Source organism: Marmota monax, unplaced genomic scaffold (genome assembly GCF_021218885.2).
Source record: "Marmota monax isolate L192 unplaced genomic scaffold, Marmota_monax_Labrador192_F-V1.1 WCK01_AAM20220418_F8-fsc00105, whole genome shotgun sequence".
Taxonomy (NCBI): Eukaryota; Metazoa; Chordata; class Mammalia; order Rodentia; family Sciuridae; genus Marmota; species Marmota monax.
The window spans coordinates 6308217-6331702 of record NW_026692947.1 but is presented as its reverse complement, the minus strand read 5'-3'; the positions used below and the strand labels follow the sequence as shown (position 1 = coordinate 6331702).

The following is a 23486-nucleotide window of genomic DNA, read 5'->3' as shown; positions in this document are numbered from 1 at the left end:
TGTTTCTTAATTCCTCATCTTACTAATACCAGGTTTGAAAAGATTTTTTTTCTTCTTGCCTTAGATTCTTCAATTTTTAGTTTACTCTTTAAATTAATTTCTTCGATTCTTTTAGGAACCATTTATCTTCTGGTAATACTTATTTTTAAAAGAAAAGCCATTTTCCTTCATCCTGCAGACTAGAGAGTAACTTTTTTATGTAGATGATAGATAAGTAGTAGTGCCTCCAGTGAGAAGAGAAACTTACCAATATTGGGAGGGTAGCATAACTTTTATTTATACATGGCTTCTTATTTAATACTGAAAACAATACTGAGAAGTAGGTATCATTAACCCTCTTATATAATAAGCAAGTGCAGACTGGTAGAAATTAAGTAATTTGCTCTGTGTAGGTGATAGAATAGCAAGGTTCAGAGCTGGTCTCTGAAGTTCTCTACTCTGAAGCCCATCATACCATGAGAACATAGCACATTTCACTTTTAGTTGAATGATTACTAATCCCATTAGATAGAATCAATCTTCACTTTGGTTTCAGGGGTCAACAGATCTGGGTTTTAGTTAGATTTCTGTGCTCACTTAGAGTATTACCTTACATCAGTGTCTTATTTGATCCTTAGCTTTAAATAAGACTAACACTTGGTTTTGTATGTCTTTTAGGGCTGTTGTAGAAATTGAGAGAATATGAATGAAAACCCTTTTATTAAGATATAGTATAGTTAATTACTTTCTTGTTTTATCATATCCTTAGTACTTTCTTCTTTTCATTCCTAAATTTCAAATTTTGGAGATGTGGTAAAGCCTCAAACCAGAGGCTTTTTAAACCCCAACTGTGAATTTCTTTTGCTTAAGATCTCTTGGGTTTTGGCTGGTTGGTGTGAATGCTTGTATTCTGCTTTCTGCTCTTTAATGTTAATGGGCTTCCCCAACTTTGTTGTCTAGCTCAGTTTTACTTAACATATTTGTGAAATCTTTGTGAACAGTTCTTTTTCCTGGGACAGTTTTTAACTCCTCATTACTCTTCTTGCCCTGGGTTTTTTTTGGTACTGTGCTCTCTGGAGACTAATTCCCTTTTGTCTTCTCATTCTCCCCTAATGTCTTCACACCCTCATTCATCTATAGTCTGTTATCAAAGGCTAATATCCCATCTTTCTTGCTTCACCTCACTAACACTACCTCCTTCCTCACTAACACCACCTCCTTCCACCTTTGTGAAAGACATTCTTAAGAAATAAATAGCCTCTGTAGCAAACCACCATTTCCTCATTTCTACCTCCTTTATTCCTTTTCTTCTATTGTCAGTCCCTTTATTACCCTTTATTACCTGGTTTTCTGTTATCTCAATAGTGTCTTATGGAATTCTGGTGCTCTAATAGGCTTGCTCCCCAAGGTACTTCTTCAGACTTATCTTTTAGTAGTCTTTCCCTTTATTTTTCCTGTTACAGAGTAGAATGTTTCTCCTATCAAGAACATTCCCTTTGTTTTGGATTCCATTCCTTCCTGCTTGCTCAGGAACCTTCTTCCATTGTTAATTTGCTCTTCTTTAACTTTCACAAAAGTTTTCACATTTTCAATTATAATTATGTTAAAGAGATATTTTCTGAGAAATATGTCTTTAGGTGATTTTGTCTTTGTGTAAACATCACAAAGTATATTTATACAAACCTAAATTATACACCTAGGGTATATGAATTAGCCACCCTCATCTATTTAGTCCATCATTGACCTAAACTTCATTATATAACACATAAATGTTTTCTTAAAGATGGGAGTATATGGTGGTCTTGGTCTACATTCCCAAATAACAAATATCAGTGAGAGACTGGAGCTGAAGAGTAATTGCCCTCCTTGGATGGGACATGTGCTATCTATTTAAACAGTCTCAGTTTTCTGATGTCATGTAGGAAGCCTACTTTGCTCAGTTGTCACCTATGTGGTAACAGAAAAAGAATTTTATATTCCTGGCCTTTGTTTCATTATCTGACATCTAAAAGTTATTCCATACCCCTGGACTTGTATTTACACATGCAACCTTATTTCCTCTTCTCACTAACTCTCTGTTCCAGAAGGTTTTCACTCAGGCAGGTTCCCCATGTTTCAGCTCACAAGGATTTCTTCTTTTCCTAGTCCTCCATATTTTCATATTCTCCACCTTGTCTTTTATTTCCAGTAAGTGAGCAGATTCCTTGAGGGCAGGGATCATATTTCCTTATTTAAAAGTTGGCTTAAGTTTTATATGATAGGAAATGTACCTTTAAAAAACTAAAATCATAAAGCTCAGTGAGATGCTGGCATGATGATGGGCACATGAGAACTGAAAATGACAGGGAGCAGCAGATTCATAATTCCAGGCTCATGCCTACTCCAGGGCATGCATCTGTTGACTGGAAAGGCAGACAAAATTGCATGTACTATTCAAAATGCTTCTCTTTGTCTTTTTTCTTCTTTCTTTCCACCTTCTCCCTTCCTTCACGGTCTACTTTTTCTTTTTGCTAAGCACATATAGTTGATTTTTATAATTACTTCATGATAGAATTCCAGTATACTTCTCTATCTCCCACAATGGTGGAACCCTGTGTCTATATGAAAAGAATTAACCTAGTTGAATGAATGAGTACATCAATAAATGCTTTGGGGGATAGTGAGCAGGAGGTGGTGCAAATTAATTATACTTACCATCTGTGTGTTTTTCTTTGCAACTATTCAGTTAGGCAAGGAGCAGCCATAGAGTTCTGTTCCTTGATTTACAATATCTGTGATGAAAATTTCTCTAAATTCCTTTCTAGCTCTAAATTTCTTTTTTCTTTTTTGGGGGGGAGGGTACTGGGATTTGAACTCAGGGGCACTCAACCACTAAGCCATATCCCCAACCCTATTTTGCATTTTATTTAGAGACAGGGTCTCACTGAATTGTGTAGCACCTCACTTTCTGCTGAGGCTGGCTTTGAACTCGAAATCTTCCTGCCTCAGCCTCCCGAGCTACTGGGATTACAGGTGTGTGCCACTGTGCCCAGCCTCTAAATTTCTTGAAGATTGATACCCCTACAATATATCATAGTCTGATTCTAAAGCTTTTTAGAGGTCCGGTAGCAAAGCAGAGAATCTGCATGGTACATTTATTTCCTGATAATTTGCTGTAAATTTTTGCCTTCAGAAGTTAGAATTTCCCTTTTTTTAGTTCCTCAATATTACTTTATTATGTTACTTAAAAGTTCTTCCAGTGGAATAAAATTAAAATACATTTGATTTAAATCCTAATCTCTGAATTAAGTATAGTGTTTCATAAGTCAACTCAAAGATAAAGGGGCTATTTAAAAGACTGGGAAAACCAACCCTTTAAGCAAGTTGAGGATTTTGCAGCAGGTACTGTTATTGAGATATACTATAGAAAGAGACCCAAGTAGCTACCCCAGCTTTCAGTGACTTAACAAAGTAAATTTGAACTAGATTACTTTGGGGGAGAGGTTGTTAAGCAGTTAATATAAGAAACATTTAAGAAACAAAAAGAGTATAGTCTATTTAGTAATGTCTTCCATCAATTTACTTTGATTTGAAGGAAAGAATATTTACTCTCTGGCTCTAGGGGAAGTTTGCTGACCCCTGCTCTAGGGTAAATATGAAGGAGTGGGTTTACTGGGTTATTTGGTGTCTTTTTACCTTTATGAGAAACTGCCAGACTCTTCCATAGTGGCTACACTATTTCACACTGTCTCAGTAATTTTCTAATTTCTTTTTGCCCTTGCTAGTCCTTGGTATTATCAGTAGTTTTAAATTTTAGTCATTTAAATAAGTAAATAAAGATAGTTCATTGTGGTTTTGAATTTCATTTCCCTGGTAGCTAAGTATATTGAGCATCTTTCTGAATGGTTGTTTGCAGTCCATATGCTGTATCCTCCTTGGTGAAATGTCTAAGTCTTTTGTCCATTTCTTAATTGATTGGGCTGTTTAATACTAAGTTTTGAGTATTCTTTATATATATTCTGAATACAAATTCTTTGTAGGATATTTGATTGCATATATTTTCTCCCATTTTGTTCCCTGAACACAATGTCTTTTCCTAAACAAAATGATACGTTTTGGAAAAGTTCAGTTTTTAAATTTTATTTACTTTTATGGGTTGTGTTTATTTGTATGTATGTAATATCTAAGAACCCCAAGCCATGGAGACTGTTTTCTTCTAGAAGTCTTATACTTCTATGTTTTTCATAGATCCGTTTTGAATTAATTGTTATTGAAAGTATGAGGTTTGGGTAGAGGTTCACAGTTTTGCAACGCTATTTGTTGTAAAGAGTGTTCTTTCTCCATCCAACTGATTTTGTATTTTTGTCAAAAATAATTTAGACATATTTGTGTGGTCTATTTCAGACTTTCATTTCTGTTTTGTTGATTTATATGTGTATTTCTTTACCAATACCACACTATCTTCATTTTTGTAGCTTTTATAGGAAATTTTTAAATCAGTATGATCCTTCCAACTCTGTTTTTTTTTTCAAAATTACTTTGGCTATTATAGTTTGTTGGTCTTTCTATAGAAATTTTAGATGTCACTTATCTGCAAAAATTCTTATTGGAGGTTTAGTTCTCGCAGGATTCAGAGAGTATTTTGGGATGCAGAGCCAAGTGGAGGTGGGATTTTCCCCAGAACGTGCTTGTAGAGTGCCGGCGTGAGTTCGGGAATAAAGAATTGCTGTTGGAATCTACAAGTTTGTGTGGTGGCTCGGTTATTTTGTGCCCAGCCAGACTGCGGCATTTAACTATTATTTTTTTTTAATTTCTTTTTTCTGAAACCCCTGTTATTTGACTGTTTAAATTGCTGTTTTTCATTTTTCATTTTTTTTTTTTGTACGTACTGTTTGGAAGATTTTTCCAAATTTATTTCTCCATCCTTTTATGGAGATGTATTTTTGCTATCAATTTAATTTCTAATAGTTTTTTTTTTTTAAAGCACATTGTTCATGTTTCATGGTTGTCATATCATCATCATCTCATCTCTTGCTTTGAGGTAGTTTTTTTTTTTTTTTTTTTTTTTTTTTTGAGAGATCAGTAGTACTGGGGATTAAGTGCCTAGGGCTTTGAGCATGCTCAGCTATTACTCTTACCACTGAGCCACAACTCTAGCCCCAAAATGTACATATCAATACTGGTCTCTTCCAAGTTTTCATTTTCTTGGGTTATTTCTGCTTCCCCCAGCTGCTGCTGCTGCTGCTTCTTTTTGTTCTCTTTCAAATTAAAGTTTGTTGTTGTTTTTGTATGTATCTGATAATGTATGACTCTATAGGGGAGGAAAACCTTTTCCTCTGCCCTCTTGGGTTTTATAAGTGACAAACTGTAAGGGACCAGCGAACGACGGAGGAAGAGACCACCAAGAGACCGACTCATGCAACCGCAAAAGGGGGTTTATTGAGGATCCAGCATGCTGGGGCTCCGTGCTCACTCAAGAAGGGAGAGCGGCCAAGAGCCCTGAGCAGGGGTTAAGCAGTGCTTAAGTACACTTTTTGGGGAGGGTGGGGGCTTTGCATACATCAGAGCAAATCATCATGAGGCGCGGGAAAATCGAACAACAACTCTTGAACACGATTAGTACATTCATTGGCGGGAACAGGTTGGGCCGGGGTGATAGGTTAGTCCTAAAGCGGAGTACACATTTAAACTGATTGGTTTAGGCCCTGAGGTGCCTACGTGCTGAGCTGCACTGGGTCCAGGTTGTTAAGTAACTAGGTGGTCAGGGAAGATTTCGACACACATCTAATGGGCCGTTGCGGGAATTGTCTTAATTGCCACAGGAATGTCAGGCTTGGTCTTTAACTTCAGTTTCTTTTATCCTTTCAAAACAAAAAGCAGATTGACATTAAAAAAAGGTATATGAATTTTATGTGATACTATATTTTTATGTGGGATAGAGTTTCACTGGAAAGAAGTGAAAAATCCAAAGAAGTAGACTCAGGGTCTCGTATACCATTTTAACAGAGGGTAATAAATTGTGGAGAAATGACTAGATAAGAAAAGGGGCTTGTGCTTCTAAGAGCAGCAATTTGTAGGAAAGTGACTGGGAAATGTATGGAGGAAACAAATGGAAGGTAAGGGTTATTGTTGGTGCAGTCTCATCTCCATGTCAGTTCCCTGTTTCTGGTGATAAGAATGATTACTTCTTCCTGCGACTGGCACCTTTTTTGGGGGGAATTTGGCAAAAAGAGAAAGAAAGAGAGCCCTTCCCACATCTGATGTTTCTTGGTCACCTTCAGTTCCAAATAATCACTATGACAAAGTGACATTTTGGAGTGGCATGTTATGATTCCCCTCAACTATCCATTCTTGTTTTAAGAGTAAGGGACTAAAAAATAGATTGATAGCCTTCCACTGGCTGAGACTGGTTGACATTGAGCATGACTTGGTTGGAACATTTCATTGGGGAACCCCAGATGTTAATATTTGTAGGTCTTTCTTCTTGAACTAGTCATATTTGCAAGAGAAGTCTTCCAGATTCTTGGTTGTCATATCTTAGGAGCTGAGTAGGTGAGGGGTGGGGATAAGAGAAAGAGATCTTTGTTTGTAATAAGCACATGTTTACTTAAGCTTCATGTTGATAGAATGATTTTTATTTGCTATTTAGCCTCACTCTAATTTTACCTCTAGCTTATATTGACTCAATTAATTTTGATTGCTTTAACTTAGTGGTTCTCAAATGGGATGGGAATGGAGGCAGGATTTTTGAAATTGTCTTTTGGGTTGAAGTAGACACTACTGGTCAGGGATGCTAAAAATTTGGTGATGCTAAAAGTTTGTCAATGCTAATGATTATAGGAGGAAGAATTGCTTCACTCAGAGTGTTAATAGTTCCCCTTTTGAAAACAGTGTAAATCTAATATAAAACAAGTCTCAGTACTAGATCTAATTATCCAATATATTTTTAAAAATATTTCTTTCAGTTGTTGATGGACCTTTATTTTATTCATTTATTCATATATAGTGCTGAGAATCAAACTCAGTGCCTCTCACATGCTAGTCAAGTGCACTACTACTGAGCTACAACCCCAGCCTCCAATATATTTTTAAAATTTTCCTTTTTCTTTTAATTTATGCTTGCCAGAGATGTTTCTGATTTTAAAGGTATTTGAAATTAGAATTATGAAGATTTCTTTTAAATGATGACCAGAATAGAGTAAAAAGACTAGTTAGAAGGTCATTACAGAGGTGCAGGCAAGAGTTATTGGTGGCTTAGACTAGAGTGGTAATAGTAAAGAAGGAGAGATACAAAGTATACAGAATGTGGGGGTAGATTTAGAGATGTTTTAAATGTGAAAGATTAAGGAAAGGGAGTAATCAAAGGTGCTCTTAAGTCTTCTTTTGAGATGAATGACCAAACAAGTAATTTGCTAAGATGGAGAAAATTAAGGAAAAGAGCCAGTTCTATATTAAGCATATTAAATTTAAGATGCTTGCATCTGGGCCCAGTGATGTTGATTTTTCTAAGATACCCATTGCCCCTTTAGACTTTGTTATTATTTAACTGTCATTCAAAAAACACTTCTTTGGGAGTTTCCCTCTCTCCCCCTCCTATTACTGCCACCTGCCAACACTATTTGTTGAGTACTTTGGGAGTTGGCCTGCCGCTCCACTCCCTGGCGTATTCATGTACGAATTTAGATGCTGCCTGGGCAGTTTATCCAAGTTCCTATCCATATGGTTCTTTGACCCACTGCATGACAACAGTGACAGTGTGAGATAGTGGCTTGAATCGTAGTTCTCCTACTTCCTGAGAGTAACTTTGAAAACAGTGCTTAATCTTTTGTGTCTCATTTTCCTCATTTATAAATTGGGGATACTGCTATCTATACATTTGGGATTTCATAAAGATTAAATAAGAAAATAATGATTACAAATTATAAACACTTAGCATATAGTAAGCATTCCAGAAATGTCCACTTAAAATTAGAATTATTTATTTAGGTATCTATTTAATAATATATGCAGCTATTATTAGTGTAGTTAAGCAACTCCTCCAAAAGCTACACCTTAAGACTTGACCCCAAAATTTTAGCCTTATAAATTTTAGGTAATTAAAAAAATTAATTATTTTAGGTACTAAAAAAAAAAGGAACACGTACCATGATTTCCTAGTTTATTCAGTATACTTGTTTTTAAAGGGGGGCGGGGACTTACCAATGCTTTAATCACAGTGGTTCTTAGTTAGAGGAATACATCAGATTCCCCAGCCAGGCTTTTAAAGATGTCTGAGCTTTCCTTCTGGAAGTTTGAATAGAATGTTGTGGAGATCAGGGTGGCATCAAGCATCTCTATTATAATTGCCCTCAGTTCCTTCCCTTTGTTCTTAATCACATTCTTATTTGATTTTGTTTCCTTACCATTCTGCCCTCTATTAATCAGTATTCTATGCTGTTTTCTCACAGCCACCCTTAGTTAACTTACTTTCTCAGTGTCTGCCTGCCTGCCTGCCTGCCTCTCTCCCCTTCTCCCCTTTTCCCTCTTCCCTCCTTTCCTATTTGTTCTGGTAACCTCTGACCTTGGGTAAATACAGTTCAGTCTGCCTCTGATTTGGGCTGCTGAACACTTGAGCTGTGTGAAATTCATTCTTGGGATATTTTGGCTCTTAATATCTTTACTATTTATGTGAGAATGTCTGACCTTACATGACACAGAAGGCATATGGCTCATTTAGTTAATAGTAATTCCAAAAGGGACTTTACTGTCATGTAATCCAATTATCCATGATTTGTATGGTATTGTCAATTATATCTCATTTTCATGGCATGTTTGAGTGGTACTAATGATACTAACAATGTTTCATAAATGAGAAAACTAAGGTCCAGAATGGCAGAATAGTTTGTGACATCAGTTGGTGGGTAATTCTTTTTGAGCTCTGGAAAGGAAAGTTGTTATAGTTATATATTAAGTAACCTTTCTTCCCCATATTCATTCTGTTTTGTGGGTCAATATAATGACATTGGCATTGATGTTTTTAAGGAGTTTTTGATGTGTTTTTGTGTTTGTCTTCTTTCTGAGATGTGAATTGTCTGAATTGTAATCTATAATTTGGGGGAGAAATGAATTAATACATATGTTAGCGTGTCTGAGTGTGTATGTGTATGTGTGCATGTGTGTAGTAGTACTAGTAGTAGGTAATAATCTTTAGTTTTGTTCTTTAATAAGAATTTTAAACATTCATTACAACTATGACTTTTCTTTTAGTTTTTATTTAGTTGCCCTTTGTTCCCTTTGAAAATAGTCAACCTGACCCAATATTTTTTTTGAGAATATATTTCATAGAAGAGTGTGGTAGAATATTTTTGTTCTTCTAAGCAAGTGTAGTTTAAGAACTGGCAGGTGTTCATAGCTTCTCTTCTTTAATATGTGAATAATCCTTTCCTTGGTTAAGATATTAGCTTTATGTTATGTTTACTGATTCTAAAATACCAGATACCAGAATATAATCTGAGAATCAGAACTACTTCATATATACAATAGTTTTTTCTCTTTGAGCATTTTTAATCTTGATTTAAGTATGTTATGCTCTAAAAGAATACCACATATATTAGAAATTAAATTTGTTAAATAAAATTTTATAAAATTCAACATGACTTTTTTGCTGTGTTAGGATAATTTCTTAATAAAATATTGATCTAGCCATCTTCACTTTTTTTATTTTGTATAGTGTGTGAGTCTTGGTAAATTGACATTTAGTCTGAAAGTAAGGCTTGACTAAGTTCTAGTTGAAAGATAAAATGTCTTGGATCAACTCTTACTATTATACTTTGAAAGTATTTAAAAATGAACAATGAGGACCATTTACATACATAATGTAAGAAATCTATTAAAGTATTCTAAATGTTCAAAGTTGTTGGGCAAGGTGGCACATAACTGTAATCCCAGCAGCCCTGGAGGTTGAGGCAGGAGAATTGCAAGTTCAAAGTCAGACTCAGCAACTTAGTGAGGCCCTAAACAATGTGGCAAGACCCTTTCTCAAAATAAAAAAAATAAAAAGGGATGGGGATGTGGCTTAGTAGTTAAATGCTCTTGGGTCCAATTTCCTGGTTACCCCCCCCCCAAAAAAAAAAAGTATAATGACATTCTTTGTCTATTCTTGATAAGGAAAAAAGTCTATAATTTGGGGAGAGAATGGAAAGGGGTGATAGAGATTGGGGAAGGTTGGGGGTATTAATTTCTTTTTCTTTTCTTTTTTTTTTTTTTTTTTTGTGGTGCTAGGAATTGAACCCAGGGCCTTGAGCATGCAAGGCAAACACTCTACCAACTGAGCTAAATCCCCAGCCCTATTAATTTCTTAAGAACTGCCATTATAAAGTACCAAAAACTTGGTAGCACACAAGAAGAGAAAATTTATTCTTCACAGTTCTGTAGGCTGGAAGTATGAAATTAAGATGTCAGCAGGGTATGTTCTCTCTGAAGGATCCAGGGAAGATCTTTCCTTGCCTCTTCCTAGTTTTCCAGTGATTGTCCACTGTTCTTGGTGTCACTTAACTTATAGTTGTACACTCCAGTCTCTGCCTGTCTTCACACTGCTTTCTCCCTTATAAGACTAGCCTTTCTTTTTTTCTTTTTTAAAAAATTGCTATTCACTTTAGAAAACACTTGTAATGTTCTTATTTTATAGCCACAACACCTGATTATGACTTATTGAGTGAATAATTAGTGAAATACCGTGTGTGTGTGTGTGTATCTGTCTGTGTCTGTCTCTGTTGAAGGATTGTCAACAGACCATGATATGAGGAGTTTTCATTTAGTAAATATGTTCTCCATCCTTTTTAAAAGCACAGCTAGTGGTGTCCTTCACACTATTGTACATTTTGCTTTTATTACTTGTATTATTCCATATTAGAACATAAACACTATGTTTGCATAGTAGTCCATTGCATGGATATAATTTTAGCTAGTCTACCTTTAAAAATTTTCTAATTGTGGTAAAATATATATAACATAAACCTTAACCATTTTTTAAGAGTGTATTCTTTATTAAGTGTATTCACATTATTGTCTTCAAAACTGAAACTCTGTGCAATTGGCCCTCTGTATCTGTGGTTTCCACATCTGTGGATTCAACCAATCGTGTGTCAAACATGTTTGAAAAACAATTGCATGTGTACTGAATACGTAAATTTTTTTCTTATAATTATTCCCTAAATAATTTAGTCTAACAACTGTTTATGTAGCATTTACATTGCATCAGGTATTATAAGTAATCTAGAAATAATTTAAGAGTATGTAGGTAGGTTATATGCAGATACTGTGAAACTTTTTTTTTTTTTGGTCGTGCTGAGGATTGAACCCAGGTACTGTGCATGCTAGGCAAGCACTCTACCAACTGAGCCATATCCCCAGCCCTCTGTGTCACTTTTTATAAGGGATTTGAGCACATATTTTGGTGTCCTTATGGGCTCTTGGAACCTGTCTACTTTAGATAAGGAGGAATGAATGTACTCATTAAACAACAATTTTCCCTCCTCCAGCCCCTGGAAACCATTATTCTACTTTCTGTTTCTGTGAATTTAAGTTGGTTTCCCTTTTTAGTTATTTTCATTTTTGCTTTTGCAAACAATGCTGCAGTAAATAGCTTTGCATACGTGTCATTTTGCATATAAATGAGCATATCTGTAGAATGAATTTCTAGAAGTAGAACTGCTGGGTAAAACGGTTTGTGCATTGTTAATTTTGAAAATGTGCCAAATTGACACTACAAAATGAAAGTGTACCAATTTCTACTTCCCACAGCAATGTATCAGCAGTTTAAATATGTTTCAGAGAAGTTAGCTTGTCATCTGAACCAAATTGGGAACTTGGGAAAGGAAGTGCCCTGAAGAATTGGTGCTGTCACTGTCACAGTTTTCAAGAAGCTGGGCTCTTCAACAGTGTTTCTACCTTTATTCCAAAGGAGCATTTGGCATCATCCATTCACATCATTTCCAAGCTGTATTCACTTAAAAATCTTAAAATAAAAGCATTTTTCATAGATCCTATAAGCTATTTGGATATGAGTAATAACATCTAATAGAATGATTGCAGTGCCTTATTTTGCAGGTAGTTACCACAACTTAATGTATGTTCAGCCATGCTGAAAATTTTCTTAGGACAGAATTTTAAGATCTTTAATGTGAATAGACTAAACGGATTTCAGTAGAAAGAAAAAATTAGCAGAACCTTTCTCAAATGAACTCTTATAAAAAGCTCCACTATATTATGGGGAGCTGTAGTATATTGGGGTGACAGGGGTGAGTGGGGAAGGAGGTGGGATTGTGGGGAAGGTGCTCCCCACAGGGCTCCCATCCCTCTTTCATCCAGAAATATTCCACATAGGAGACTCAACTTCTCTCCTAATAGAAGTGAGAGAGATGAGGATAAGATGAAAGTAAATGCTAATGTATAATCAGCTTCTGGTGATTCATGTCAGGCATTTGAGGAACCCTAGAAGCTTCTTTGTTAAGATTGTCATGTTTGAAAGCTGAAGCTCTATTTCATTTTTCCTATAAAGTAAATTTACTGTAAAGTAAGGTGCATAACTCCAGAGAAAGCACTCTCTTCCTTAGAATACATATATAGGTTTTGGTACAGTGACTATTCATCTGGAGATTTTATATAAATTTAACTTATCTATTTATTTATTTTTTGTTTTCTTACTATAAAGTGGAAATTCATAGTTTTACATTGTTCGAAATTTTTTATACATATAATGGGATTTGCAGGGTCTGAGAACCACCTCCTAATGATGATTCATTCCCAGACTTTTTTCAGTGCATTGAATTAACACATAAATTTTATTCCTTCTTTAAAAAGACAAAATATGTAGTATCTACTTTTTTGCAGTGTGCCTATTCAAGCTCAGGGTCTGAGGGTATAGCTCAGAGGTAGAGCACTTTCCTACCCTGCTTGAAGCTCTGAGTTCAGTCCCCAGCATCGCATAAAAATAAAACAACTTGGGCTGGGGATGTGGTTCAAGCGGTATCGCGCTCACCTGGCATGCGCGGGGCACTGGGTTCGATCCTCAGCACCACATAAAAAAATAAAATAAAGATGTTGTGTCCACTGAAAACTAAAAATAAATATTAAAAAATTCTCTCTCTCTCTCTTAAAAAAAATAAAAAATAAGTAAAACAACTCTAGTTCATTTCTTCCTCAGATACTCTCACAACACTGATTGCTTTTGACAGTAGTGTGAAGTTTTTCCCCCCATTCATCAAGCAAGCAGTTCTGCAGCAGACACCAGCTGGGAATCCTTTAATCCAAGTCAGTTCAAATACTGCCTACCTGGAGAGAGCATCAGATCCCACAGATTGAGGACTCAGTCCGTAAGACTGCCCACCTCCTCCAATTTTAAATTCCAGTTACAAGTCTCAGGTTGTTTTACTAATTGACCAGCTAGCTGTAAATCAGGGTTCTCGGAACCCCCTTCCCGTGTTTGATTAATTTGCTAAAATAAATTCAGAGAAACGTGTACCAGTTTATTATAAAGGCTAGTACGAAGGACATGAAATGCGTAGGGCAAAGTATGAGGAAAGAAGCACAGTTTCCATGCTCTCAAGAGAGTGCTGCCTTCTGTGAGCCTCCATGTGTTCAGCTCTCTGAACCCTGTCCTTGTGGATTTTTATGAAGACTTCATTGCATATCTAATGCTGATAGAGGGGAACCCAGCAAGGCCTCAGCATTTCAAGACCCCTTCTGAAATGGGAGTCTTATCATCTATTGTCAGACAAGGTAGTCAGAGAAAGGTGGAGAAGGTTAGAGTTTCTGTGACCACTTTAGAAAAGAGAAATTCTAGTTTCTATGGTCTGCCTTGGGGAGGAAGTTATAAGCCAGGAACCTTGGACAGAAACTAAAATATATATATATCATAATATCATAGTAATATGATTTTATGGAGATTATCATATAGAAATACCCTTCATTCTTTTAATACACTTATACTCTTTAGTTTTATCATATTTTTTTGTCCATTTTCCAGTTGGTAAATATTTAAATTGTAATAAACATCCTTTATATGTGCATCTTTGCCTATTTGAACAATCCTATTTGGATTCTATAGGATAAATTTTAGGAAATAGAACGTCTAGATCAGAGATATGACCGTTTTATATTAATGGATAGTTTGGGATTGTAGAAATGTTATATTAACTTTCTGATTTTTATAGAAAATGAACTTGGTTCTAAATTTTCAGACATTTTAGCTAGGTGACATATAAATAATATATACCATTTTTTTGTGATGGAAAATGCCTAGTCATGTAAAAATATTTAAAACAAATCTTTGAAACTTTTTATTCTTACAGTGATGGAATGGGGGGAAGATATTAAAGCAATTTCAGAAGATGAAGCTATGATGTTGGTGAACCATCAGGCAACAGGAGATGTGTGCACACTGATGATGTGCCTACAGGACAAAGGACGGGTAAGCCATTCTGAAGGCAATAGATGGATATCCAGAAGGGGAATGCAAGAAAGAATCAATTTAAGTGTCTTACTATGGTTTGAAACAGACTTAAAACTTAACATGTATACTTTTCCTGAAAATTTAGAAAATATTAAAAAATAATAATAAGCTACTCCATGAGGAGAATTTAGAGGTTTACACACACACACACACACACACACACAGAGACACAACTGGGATAATGTGAATTATATCTCATTAAACTGTTTTAAAAAATACTAAGTGGGGTGAAAGCAAAGCTGATAAAATTCAAATTAAGGACTGTCTTGAAGTGGAATGGTGGATTGCCAGTTTGAGAAGTACAAATACGAAAAGAAGAGAGGAGAGTAAAATTAGCCAGTTAATTAGGTGTTCTTGGGGATCTTTAGCCAGAAGAAAATAAGGTCATTATTACTTCGGATTTTATTTACAAAATCCATTGGGAGGTAAGATATTATGCTTGCTTTATCCAGTGTTACTAAGGCCATGTTTTACATTGCTTCAGTTAGAAGGGTCACCTAAAACAAATAACAAATTCAGTAAGATAGGTATAATGAATGTGAGATTTGTATGTGTAATTCTGTCCTAGTTTATTTTAGGGGAAATAATTCAAACTGACTGAAAAGGTGAATCCACTATAAATGAAAGATTAAACAAGAAAAATAATTTTGGTATTTTAAGCCACTTAAATTGTAGACACTTCATAAATACTGTGTATAGTTAAAATGTTTTATAGGTTTTATCCAGTTACTTCTTGTTTTTTGTTTTTTACTTGGGACACTTTTCAACAAATTTCATTTAGTTAAATTGGATTTATTTAAACAAAGTAGTTATCATTGGAAAGCAAAACAAGAATGAATAATGAGATACTGGTGTTTATTTTACTCTGTATTAATTGACATGGTGACTCAGTTCTTCACTGGACACAAATCTTTCTTTTTCTTAAATTAAAAACATTTTTAAAGTAATTTAATATAATAAAGCTGATGGAGTAGTTATTTCACTGAAAAAATAAGGCAGAGCTGTTGTTACATTATGTTGTCTGTGGGATTTTATGATGCTTTATAAAAGCAGCACATGAGTGTCAATGTTCAGTTTTTCTTATATGAGAGTTACATAATTTGGTTTTTTAGTGTTTACATTTATTATTCCCATAAGAGACCAAAGTAAAGCTCATTGCATTCTACTCTGAAGTTGTAACTTTCACTTTATTTAAAGTTTATAAAAAGGAAATTTATTTCCTCAGTAGGAAAGAAATTAACAAGTTTATTAATTAGATCCTGTTTATACTTTTAATTTCTAAATTTACTTGAAGTCTTCTGCCCTCAGCATGGGAATTAACTCACATAAGCAGCAGAGAATATTTTGTGATTAAGACATCACGAATTATTGAAACATTTCAAATAGTTTTATGTTGACAAAGAGTATGACCTTGTATAAACTAATAAATATTCTTTATAACATAATGGAATGTATAAATTATTTTATTAAGATATTTTTAAATGTTCTCTTATCTTAATCATTAGCTTTTAATATTTTAACCATTAAGGTATACTCACATTTATAAATCTTTAGTACTTATTAATTAAATGTATGGCCTTCATTTAACTTTAACAATTTTATTTTATTGATTTAATATAATTTTATAAGATAAAAATTGTCAGGGACCTTGTTTAAGGTAAAACAAATTTGAAATCATTAAGTCCAAATCTAAAAAAATTAATTAATTTGGGTTCATTTGTTATACAGTGATATGTATTTATGTGTATATATACTCATATTCTAGTTTCCTACCTAGTACTTAAAATTCCAACCCTTGGAATCAAGATCTGCGATTTTTCATGTAGACTTTATTAGTACCTATGTTATATTTGTAGGAAAGAGCATTAGATTTAAAATATTTAGGTTAATTAAGAATGCTTAATGCTTGGATGACTATGTTTAAAATTTGAAGCCTTGGCTAGATTTTAGTCCGGTTACTTCTATACAATATTTAATTATCTCTTGCTTTTAAATATTTTAGGCTGTTGCTCAGTTAATATGGTTGATGGATCATATTTTTAAGTACACCAACTTTGGAATTGTTTCTCTAATTCATGGAGACTTCTTTATAAGGCAGGTAAGTGATGAACATTTCTTCCCCACAATAAAAGTCTGAATGAATAGTCTGGTCAGACTGATTCTTCACTATGAAAAGGTACATAAGAAAGCCAACTATATAGGTAGTCAGTTCTAGTGTTTCAGGGAGTCCTTCCTCTAGGTCTTTCTTCCATAAACATTTACTTTAATCTGAATTTGAGGGTGCCTGAGTAATAAGATATTTATAATGCAAATATTTTAACCTCTACTACCCTCCCATATAGAGGATACAGTTCAGTTTAATAAACATTTATCAAACGTTCATCATATTCCCTGCTCTTCAGCTTCTTAGTTATATGAATTGGGAAAATTACTTAACCAGCTCAAAGTTCCCTTATTTTTCAAATGAAGATAATATAGTAACACCCCAGATAGTTATTGTGGGGATTAAATGAAGTAATGTAGGTAAAACACTCGGAACATCGCTGGCTGCCCTTATCATGTTTACCACCATCATCATCTTTATTATCACTATAATTTTGATCTATAAGGGCCTGTTATATGATATAGAAGATATCTTAAGTTACCAGTAGGGAGTATCTTCATAATTGTTGTCATTATCATCATCAGAAATATTTTGGGAATTTGTTTTAGGGAAATTAGTATCAGATTTTTTTCTGTGAACTCAGAAAAACTTGAGAGGATAAAATGATATTTGGCATAAATTTTAAAGAATTGTTATGGATTTTGATGGACAAACGTGGATTGAGGAAGATCCCAAGCATGAGGAATAGTTTAGTGCAGCAAAAAGAATCATAACCTTTTATTCAGTCAGTGTTACATTATATTGCCCTGGTATGGTACTAGTATTAAACCTGATTTTCTCAAAAGTGGAAAACCTAGATGTGATATGTAAGAGTTTTCATGTGTGCTAATGCAACACTTACTTATTGTTTTTATAATGAGCATTTTAATCTGGATTGTGCAGTGCTCTGCATATAAATACTTAATGAATAACTCGGGAATCAAATGAAGCCTCTTCTATGAAGCACAAATGCAGAAATAAACTGGAAATGAGTAGAAAACTTTTAAGCTCTGTGAAAAGAAGTGTTACAGAACATCCATTTTACTCCATACAGTTTTATGTACAGAACCTGTTATTTTCACATGATGTCCAATTACCTAGTGCTTACCATGGTTCTTCTGAGCAAAGACAGATGGAAGTATGGACTGGAACCTCACGAAGAGGTGGTAGTGGAGATTGGTCAGGAGGTCAGGACAAAGTAAACAGTGACCACAACAAAAAAACCTAAGACTGATGTCTCAGAGAAGGTAGTAGAACTGACCGAAAGCTTTGCAGTCTAGGGGGTCTAGTGGAAAAAGTAGCCAAGCCTCTTACAACATGAGGTCTGAGGAAATTATTGACTTATAGTGTAGTGTAACAGTTGATCTTAGCGATCATGATCCTTAAACATCAAGAAAGTGCTAAATTATCAGTGTACTTCGAGAGAATTAAAAATAAAAAATTATGTACACCAAACTGTTTTTGTGGCTATTGCAATATGAAGTTTGTATATGTAAAACTACATTTCATAGTATGTGGGAAATTGCCAAATTCATTTCTAAAGAGCAAAATTTTTTCCCAGTAGATTAGTAATGAAAATTTTTAACATGGAAGGAGGTTTGGAATAGAAAAAGTATTAATTTTTTTTTTTTTTAATCTTTGGGGCTTTGCTATAAGATGATTTTTGACAAGATTTCCCAAGAATAGTAAAGATATTTTATAAGGAGTCTTGGGAACTTAAGCTATTTTAATCATAATCAGTTTAGTTTAGTAAACTAAGAAAATTTCTTCCTTGTTTTGCATTTGGGATATGTTTAATTTAAAGACTGAATGTGTTGTTGTCGTTGTTGTTATTATTGTTATTGTTGTTGTTATTATTTGTCCTGGTGATTGAACCCAGTGGCACTTTACCACTGAGCTACATCCCCATCCCTTTTTATATTTTATTTTAAGATGGAGTCTTGCTAAGTTGCTGAGACTGGCCTCAAACTTGTGGTCTTCCTTCCTTAGCCTCCCTAGTTGCTGGGATTACAGATGTGTGCCATGGCACCTGGCCTGAAAGTGTACTAATTATTTTAAGGAGCTTCTATAATTATGTTGCCTGGAAATTAGCAAATTGATTATTCTGAAAGATCCTTTGTGATATTTAGTTGTAGGTTTGGGTCGTCCTATAAGTTTTTCTGGATTCCTGTTTTCAGTCTTCAAGTCATCCATGTTCCTTTTTTTTCCCTCACAACTGAGATCAGATATATCAGAAAATCCTGGTAACTTTGCATTCAACTTTTTATTCCCTGTTTGTACCCACTTCTCATGAATATCCCTGAGTTGAATCCTTTGAAGCTCCCTTGCAGGAACTTTTGCAGTAGTCTCCTAACTTATTTCTTGTAGTCCTTTTGTCGCAGGAGCCAGCAGATTTTTTTTCAAATCTAAATAAGATTATAACACTGCCTCATTTAAAATCCAGTGAATTCACATCTAAAACTACCTAGCCATGCACAAGGCCCTTTTCACTTGGTCTCCACCTCCCTCTGCAGTTTCATCTCCTGCCACTGACTACCTCATTCATCTTTTCAGTCATACCAGCTTTGGTACTGTTCTTTGAACATCCTGAGTTTGTCCCTATCCAGATCTTTGTGCTTTTTGTTCTCATTCCTTGGTATATACTTCCTCTTCATGCAGCTTATTCCCTCCCATTAACAGCTCTTTGCTTAAATGATACCTCCCCAAAGCAGCTTTCCCTGACCTTCTTGATTTTTTCTAGCCTCTTAATCTTTTCTTCCTAACACATTGTTATGGTTTGGATTAGAGGTGACCCCAAAAATCTCCTGTGTTAATGTAGGAATGCTTAGAGGTGAGAGATTGTATTGTGAGAGCTGTAACCTGATCAGTCCATGCTAGCTTGAATGGGCTGGGTGGTAACTGTAGGTGGATGGGGTATAGCTAGAGGAGGTGGGTCACTGGGGGTATGCCCAGGAAGGGTTCATCTTCCCTGAAGCCCCTTCCATCTCTCTCTGCTTCCTGGCCACTGCAAGGTCAGCTGCTTTCCTCTCTCTGGCCCGTCAGCCACGATGTGCTGCCTCACCTTGAGCACAGAGGATGGACTTGATTGTCTATGGACTGAGGCCTCTGAAACCATGAGCTCCAAATAAAGTTTCTCTCCCCTGAGTTGTGTTTGTCAAGAATTTTGGTCACAGTGACCAAAAGCTGCTGAAACACACATATCACTGATTCTGATTGAGTGGACACTCCAAATTTACCACTTTCCCAAAACTAGAGTATAATCTCGCTGTTTAATCCTGTCTTTAGAATCTCTGATAGCACTTGGCATATAGTAGGCATTTAGTTTGTAGTTGCTGGAAGGTTAATGACTGAACTTTCTGGGCAATCAGAACAAATTACTTTTCCTGCAGAAAGAAAGCTTGTTTATTAAGTGCTAATAAATTTTCTCTTTTTACCACTGGGATCATAAAGGGAAATAAGTCAGGGGAAATGACTCTTTTATTCTGTGACTGGATTTGAATTTAGAAATGATTGTTTTTATTTGATCTTACAGCATTTTCATTTTGGATGTAACTGTCCTATTTGTGTATACCTTCTAGGGAAAATCTCATCGTGACCAACAGCTGCTGCTTCTCAAGAAGCACCTAGAAAATAATTATAGGAGCAGAGATCGAAAATGGATTGTTTTGTTTCCCGAAGGGGGCTTCCTCAGGAAGAGGCGAGAAACAAGTCAGGCATATGCCAAGAAAAATAACTTGCCATTTCTTACACATGTCACTTTGCCAAGATTTGGTGCAACAAAAATTATTTTGAGTGTACTTGTAGCACGACAGGAAAATGGAAGTCAAGCAGGAGGAGATGCTAAAGAATTAGGTATGATGGTTTTTAGCCTTTCCTGTAAAGGGTTTTCTGGAGTTCCAGAAGGTATAGTTGTTCTTTTTGTGATTTTTGTCAAGTAAAATTAATACTGGGGTAGAATATGAAACTATGATTTTTTTTGATGTTTCTATTAATGAAAACAGTATGTATATATTTATCATTTTTATTCAAATAATAGAGAAGAAATTTAATGTAGTTGGACAATATTTATTAAGACCCTTAAAGTATTAATAAATAACTCAGTTATTCCACTGAAAATGGGGGAAATAATCTCAAGTACAGGCAAAGAAATTTATCACAGAGTTGTTTAAAATAGAAAAAAAAAATGGAAATAGAAGGTAAGTAATCATCAAATATCCATAAGTGGAGACTACAATGCAGCCATTATATAGTGGCTTAGCCAGGTGCTCATGGTATACTGTTGAAACACACAACTCTGTGAAACTTGAGCATGAGCTCAAGTCTGTGATCAGTTACCAGTAGGAAATGTGTGAAAGAAAAAATACCCAAATGTTGGCAGTGATTGTTTTTCTAAGTTGTAACATTATGGATAATTTTCCCCATTTCTTAATCCTTTCCTGTATTTTTCAGTTTTTAAATAATGAGTATGTATTACTTTTATGGCCAAGAAAAAGATACAGTCAGCTTGGAAATAGCCTGGTAGATTGTGAAGTTTTGTAGAAGGTATTTGTGCCAACAATATGACAACTATCTTGAGCAAGTTTATCTAAGCCACTATTACTGTAAAAATTTGGTGACAAATTATAAATTTAGAAGCTCAGAGAAATTGACTTGGTCTATTTCCCTAGTAGTGGTTTGCTATTCTTTTAATATTCTTTAAATACACTGAAAACTGAAATGATTGACTCTCAGAAATGTGTTTCTAAATGGTGATAAAGAGCAGATGTAGAAATAATGCCCATGAGATTACCCTGAGTTTTCCTTTCTTCTTCTTTTTTTTTTTTTCCATGCAGCTGCTTGGCAGTCTGCTCTCTTAATCTTTCATCATCTATTTAAAAGACAAATTGAAAGAGTCTTTTAATAGGAAAGTTAAGTTCAGAATAGCTTCACTACTGGAAAGACACTATAGCAATGTCAGGCAAGCCCAAACTGAAAGGCCAAGGTCTTCCACACAGGATTAATTGGAACAAGTAACATTGCTGTTTAAATAGTGAACCTGGTCCGAACACTGTGGTTGTCTATATCTTGAAGGAAGGACCAATTATCATACTTAATAGCAAAGAAAGATGCCTAATAGTGAAGAAAGATGGTTTTTCTTTTGGAGAGGAAATGTTTATAACAAAGTAATTTATTATTTATCCTACCTTAATTAAAACATTTTTTCCTAGCTGTTTAGAAAAGATCATTAATAGACCTGTAAACTAGTTCTTGTATTTTACTATTTTCTTCTCTGTGTTTTGGTATTTTTCATTTTATTTTTCTTAGTGTATTTGCTAGTATTTTTATCCCCTGTAAATACAAACCATTTCTCATGTGATCCATACTCACATATCAAAATTAAGTTTTGTCTGATTAACTTTAAAAGGATTAGCATATGTGTTTATTGCTTGATTAAAATATTAAGCTGAACTCTGGTATTTTTTCTTATCATTTCATTATGAAAATGTTCAAGCATCTGAAAGAATTAGACAAAAAGTTTTGTAAAATTTGACAAAAAAAAATTTTTTTACAGATTTCCCCGTCTTCAGAATGTTGTTCTAAAATATTTAAAGAATTTAAGGGATATGTATGCATACACACACACACACACACACACACACACACACACACACACACACACACCACTGATTTCTAATGCATATGTTTGGAAAAAATGAGAATTTTTTTCTTCTTTTCTTTTTGGGGATTCTTAGATACTTCAAACATAGACTTTAAAGTGTAATGGTCTGTTCTATCAGCATTCTCTGAAGATTTCCCTCTCCATTCTTGCTCAATTTTGTACTCCATGCTGGGAATAAAAATAGTGTACAAAGGGACAAACTAAATAGAGCTTCCCCATCCTTACACTTCAACGGTAGTTATCTGCTGTCCCTTCCAAAAGACAGGAGAGTTTATTGCTTTATTTGCATGTAACTTTTGCTAAAATTGCAGTTCTTTTGCTTTGTTTCAAATAAGAACAGCAACTGACAATAATGTATGTCTAAAAATTCATAATTTTATTGCCATGTTCTTGTATTTATTAGTATCTCCAAGTATTGCAAATCTTGGTGTTTGCTTTATAATTATATTTAGTGAATGATTTTGTTTCAAAGTCTGTTTTTCATTTTTGCAATGTGATACTTCTTACCTTTTCATAGGCCAATTTTTTTACAGAAGTGATAAAATATAAATAAGACTTTGAGGATGCGTAATTGTATTGAATACCTGAATTATGCATGTGCAGTAAATAACAGTGCTCAATTATTTGCTTTGAAATTCATCCATTTTTTAAAACAATAAGAAATCCTTAATTTTGTCCTACGTGTATTATAGAGCAGTAGCACCAAAGTTCATCCTCACTTCTTAAAGCAAAAGGTATATTAATAAACTTTACACTTCTCAAGTGATTGATACCATGTTATTTGCTGCAGATAATATAAAAAGTGATCCAACCTTAAGTAATTTTTTTTCTTTGTTTTCAGAGAGCAAATCAAAAGGCCTTCAATGGATAATAGATACAACCATAGCATATCCCAGAGCTGAACCTCTAGATATTCAAACTTGGATCCTTGGATACAGGAAACCAACAGTCACACATGTCCATTACAGGTAAGAACTCTTGGGGTGGGGATGTGGCTCAAGCGGTAGCGCGCTCGCCTGGCATGTGTGCGGCCCGGGTTCAATCCTCAGCACCACATACAAACAAAGATGTTGTGCCGCTGAAAACTAAAAAATAAATACTAAAAAATTCTCTCTCTCTCTCTCTCTCTCAAAAAAAAAAAAAAAAAGAACTCTATATTTGTTTTCAGTATATATCCAATAGAATGACCTCAGAACAGTGTGAATGTTTTAATATTTAGTTTTTAACCGGACAGT

The 23486-nt window shown here is 34.7% G+C and overlaps 1 protein-coding gene across 3 annotated transcripts in view; it reads left to right on the top strand.

Moving 5' to 3' along the window:
* Window positions 1–23486, top strand: part of Lpgat1 (lysophosphatidylglycerol acyltransferase 1) — a 118208-nt gene that overhangs the window by 66113 nt on the left and 28609 nt on the right. For all 3 annotated transcript variants that reach the window (XM_046452113.2, XM_046452111.2, XM_046452112.2), the window contains exons 3-6: window positions 14289–14407; window positions 16452–16547; window positions 20171–20444; window positions 23093–23219. In XM_046452113.2, the coding sequence (XP_046308069.1) occupies window positions 14289–14407; window positions 16452–16547; window positions 20171–20444; window positions 23093–23219 (616 nt within the window). The remainder of the gene's footprint in view (window positions 1–14288; window positions 14408–16451; window positions 16548–20170; window positions 20445–23092; window positions 23220–23486) is intronic.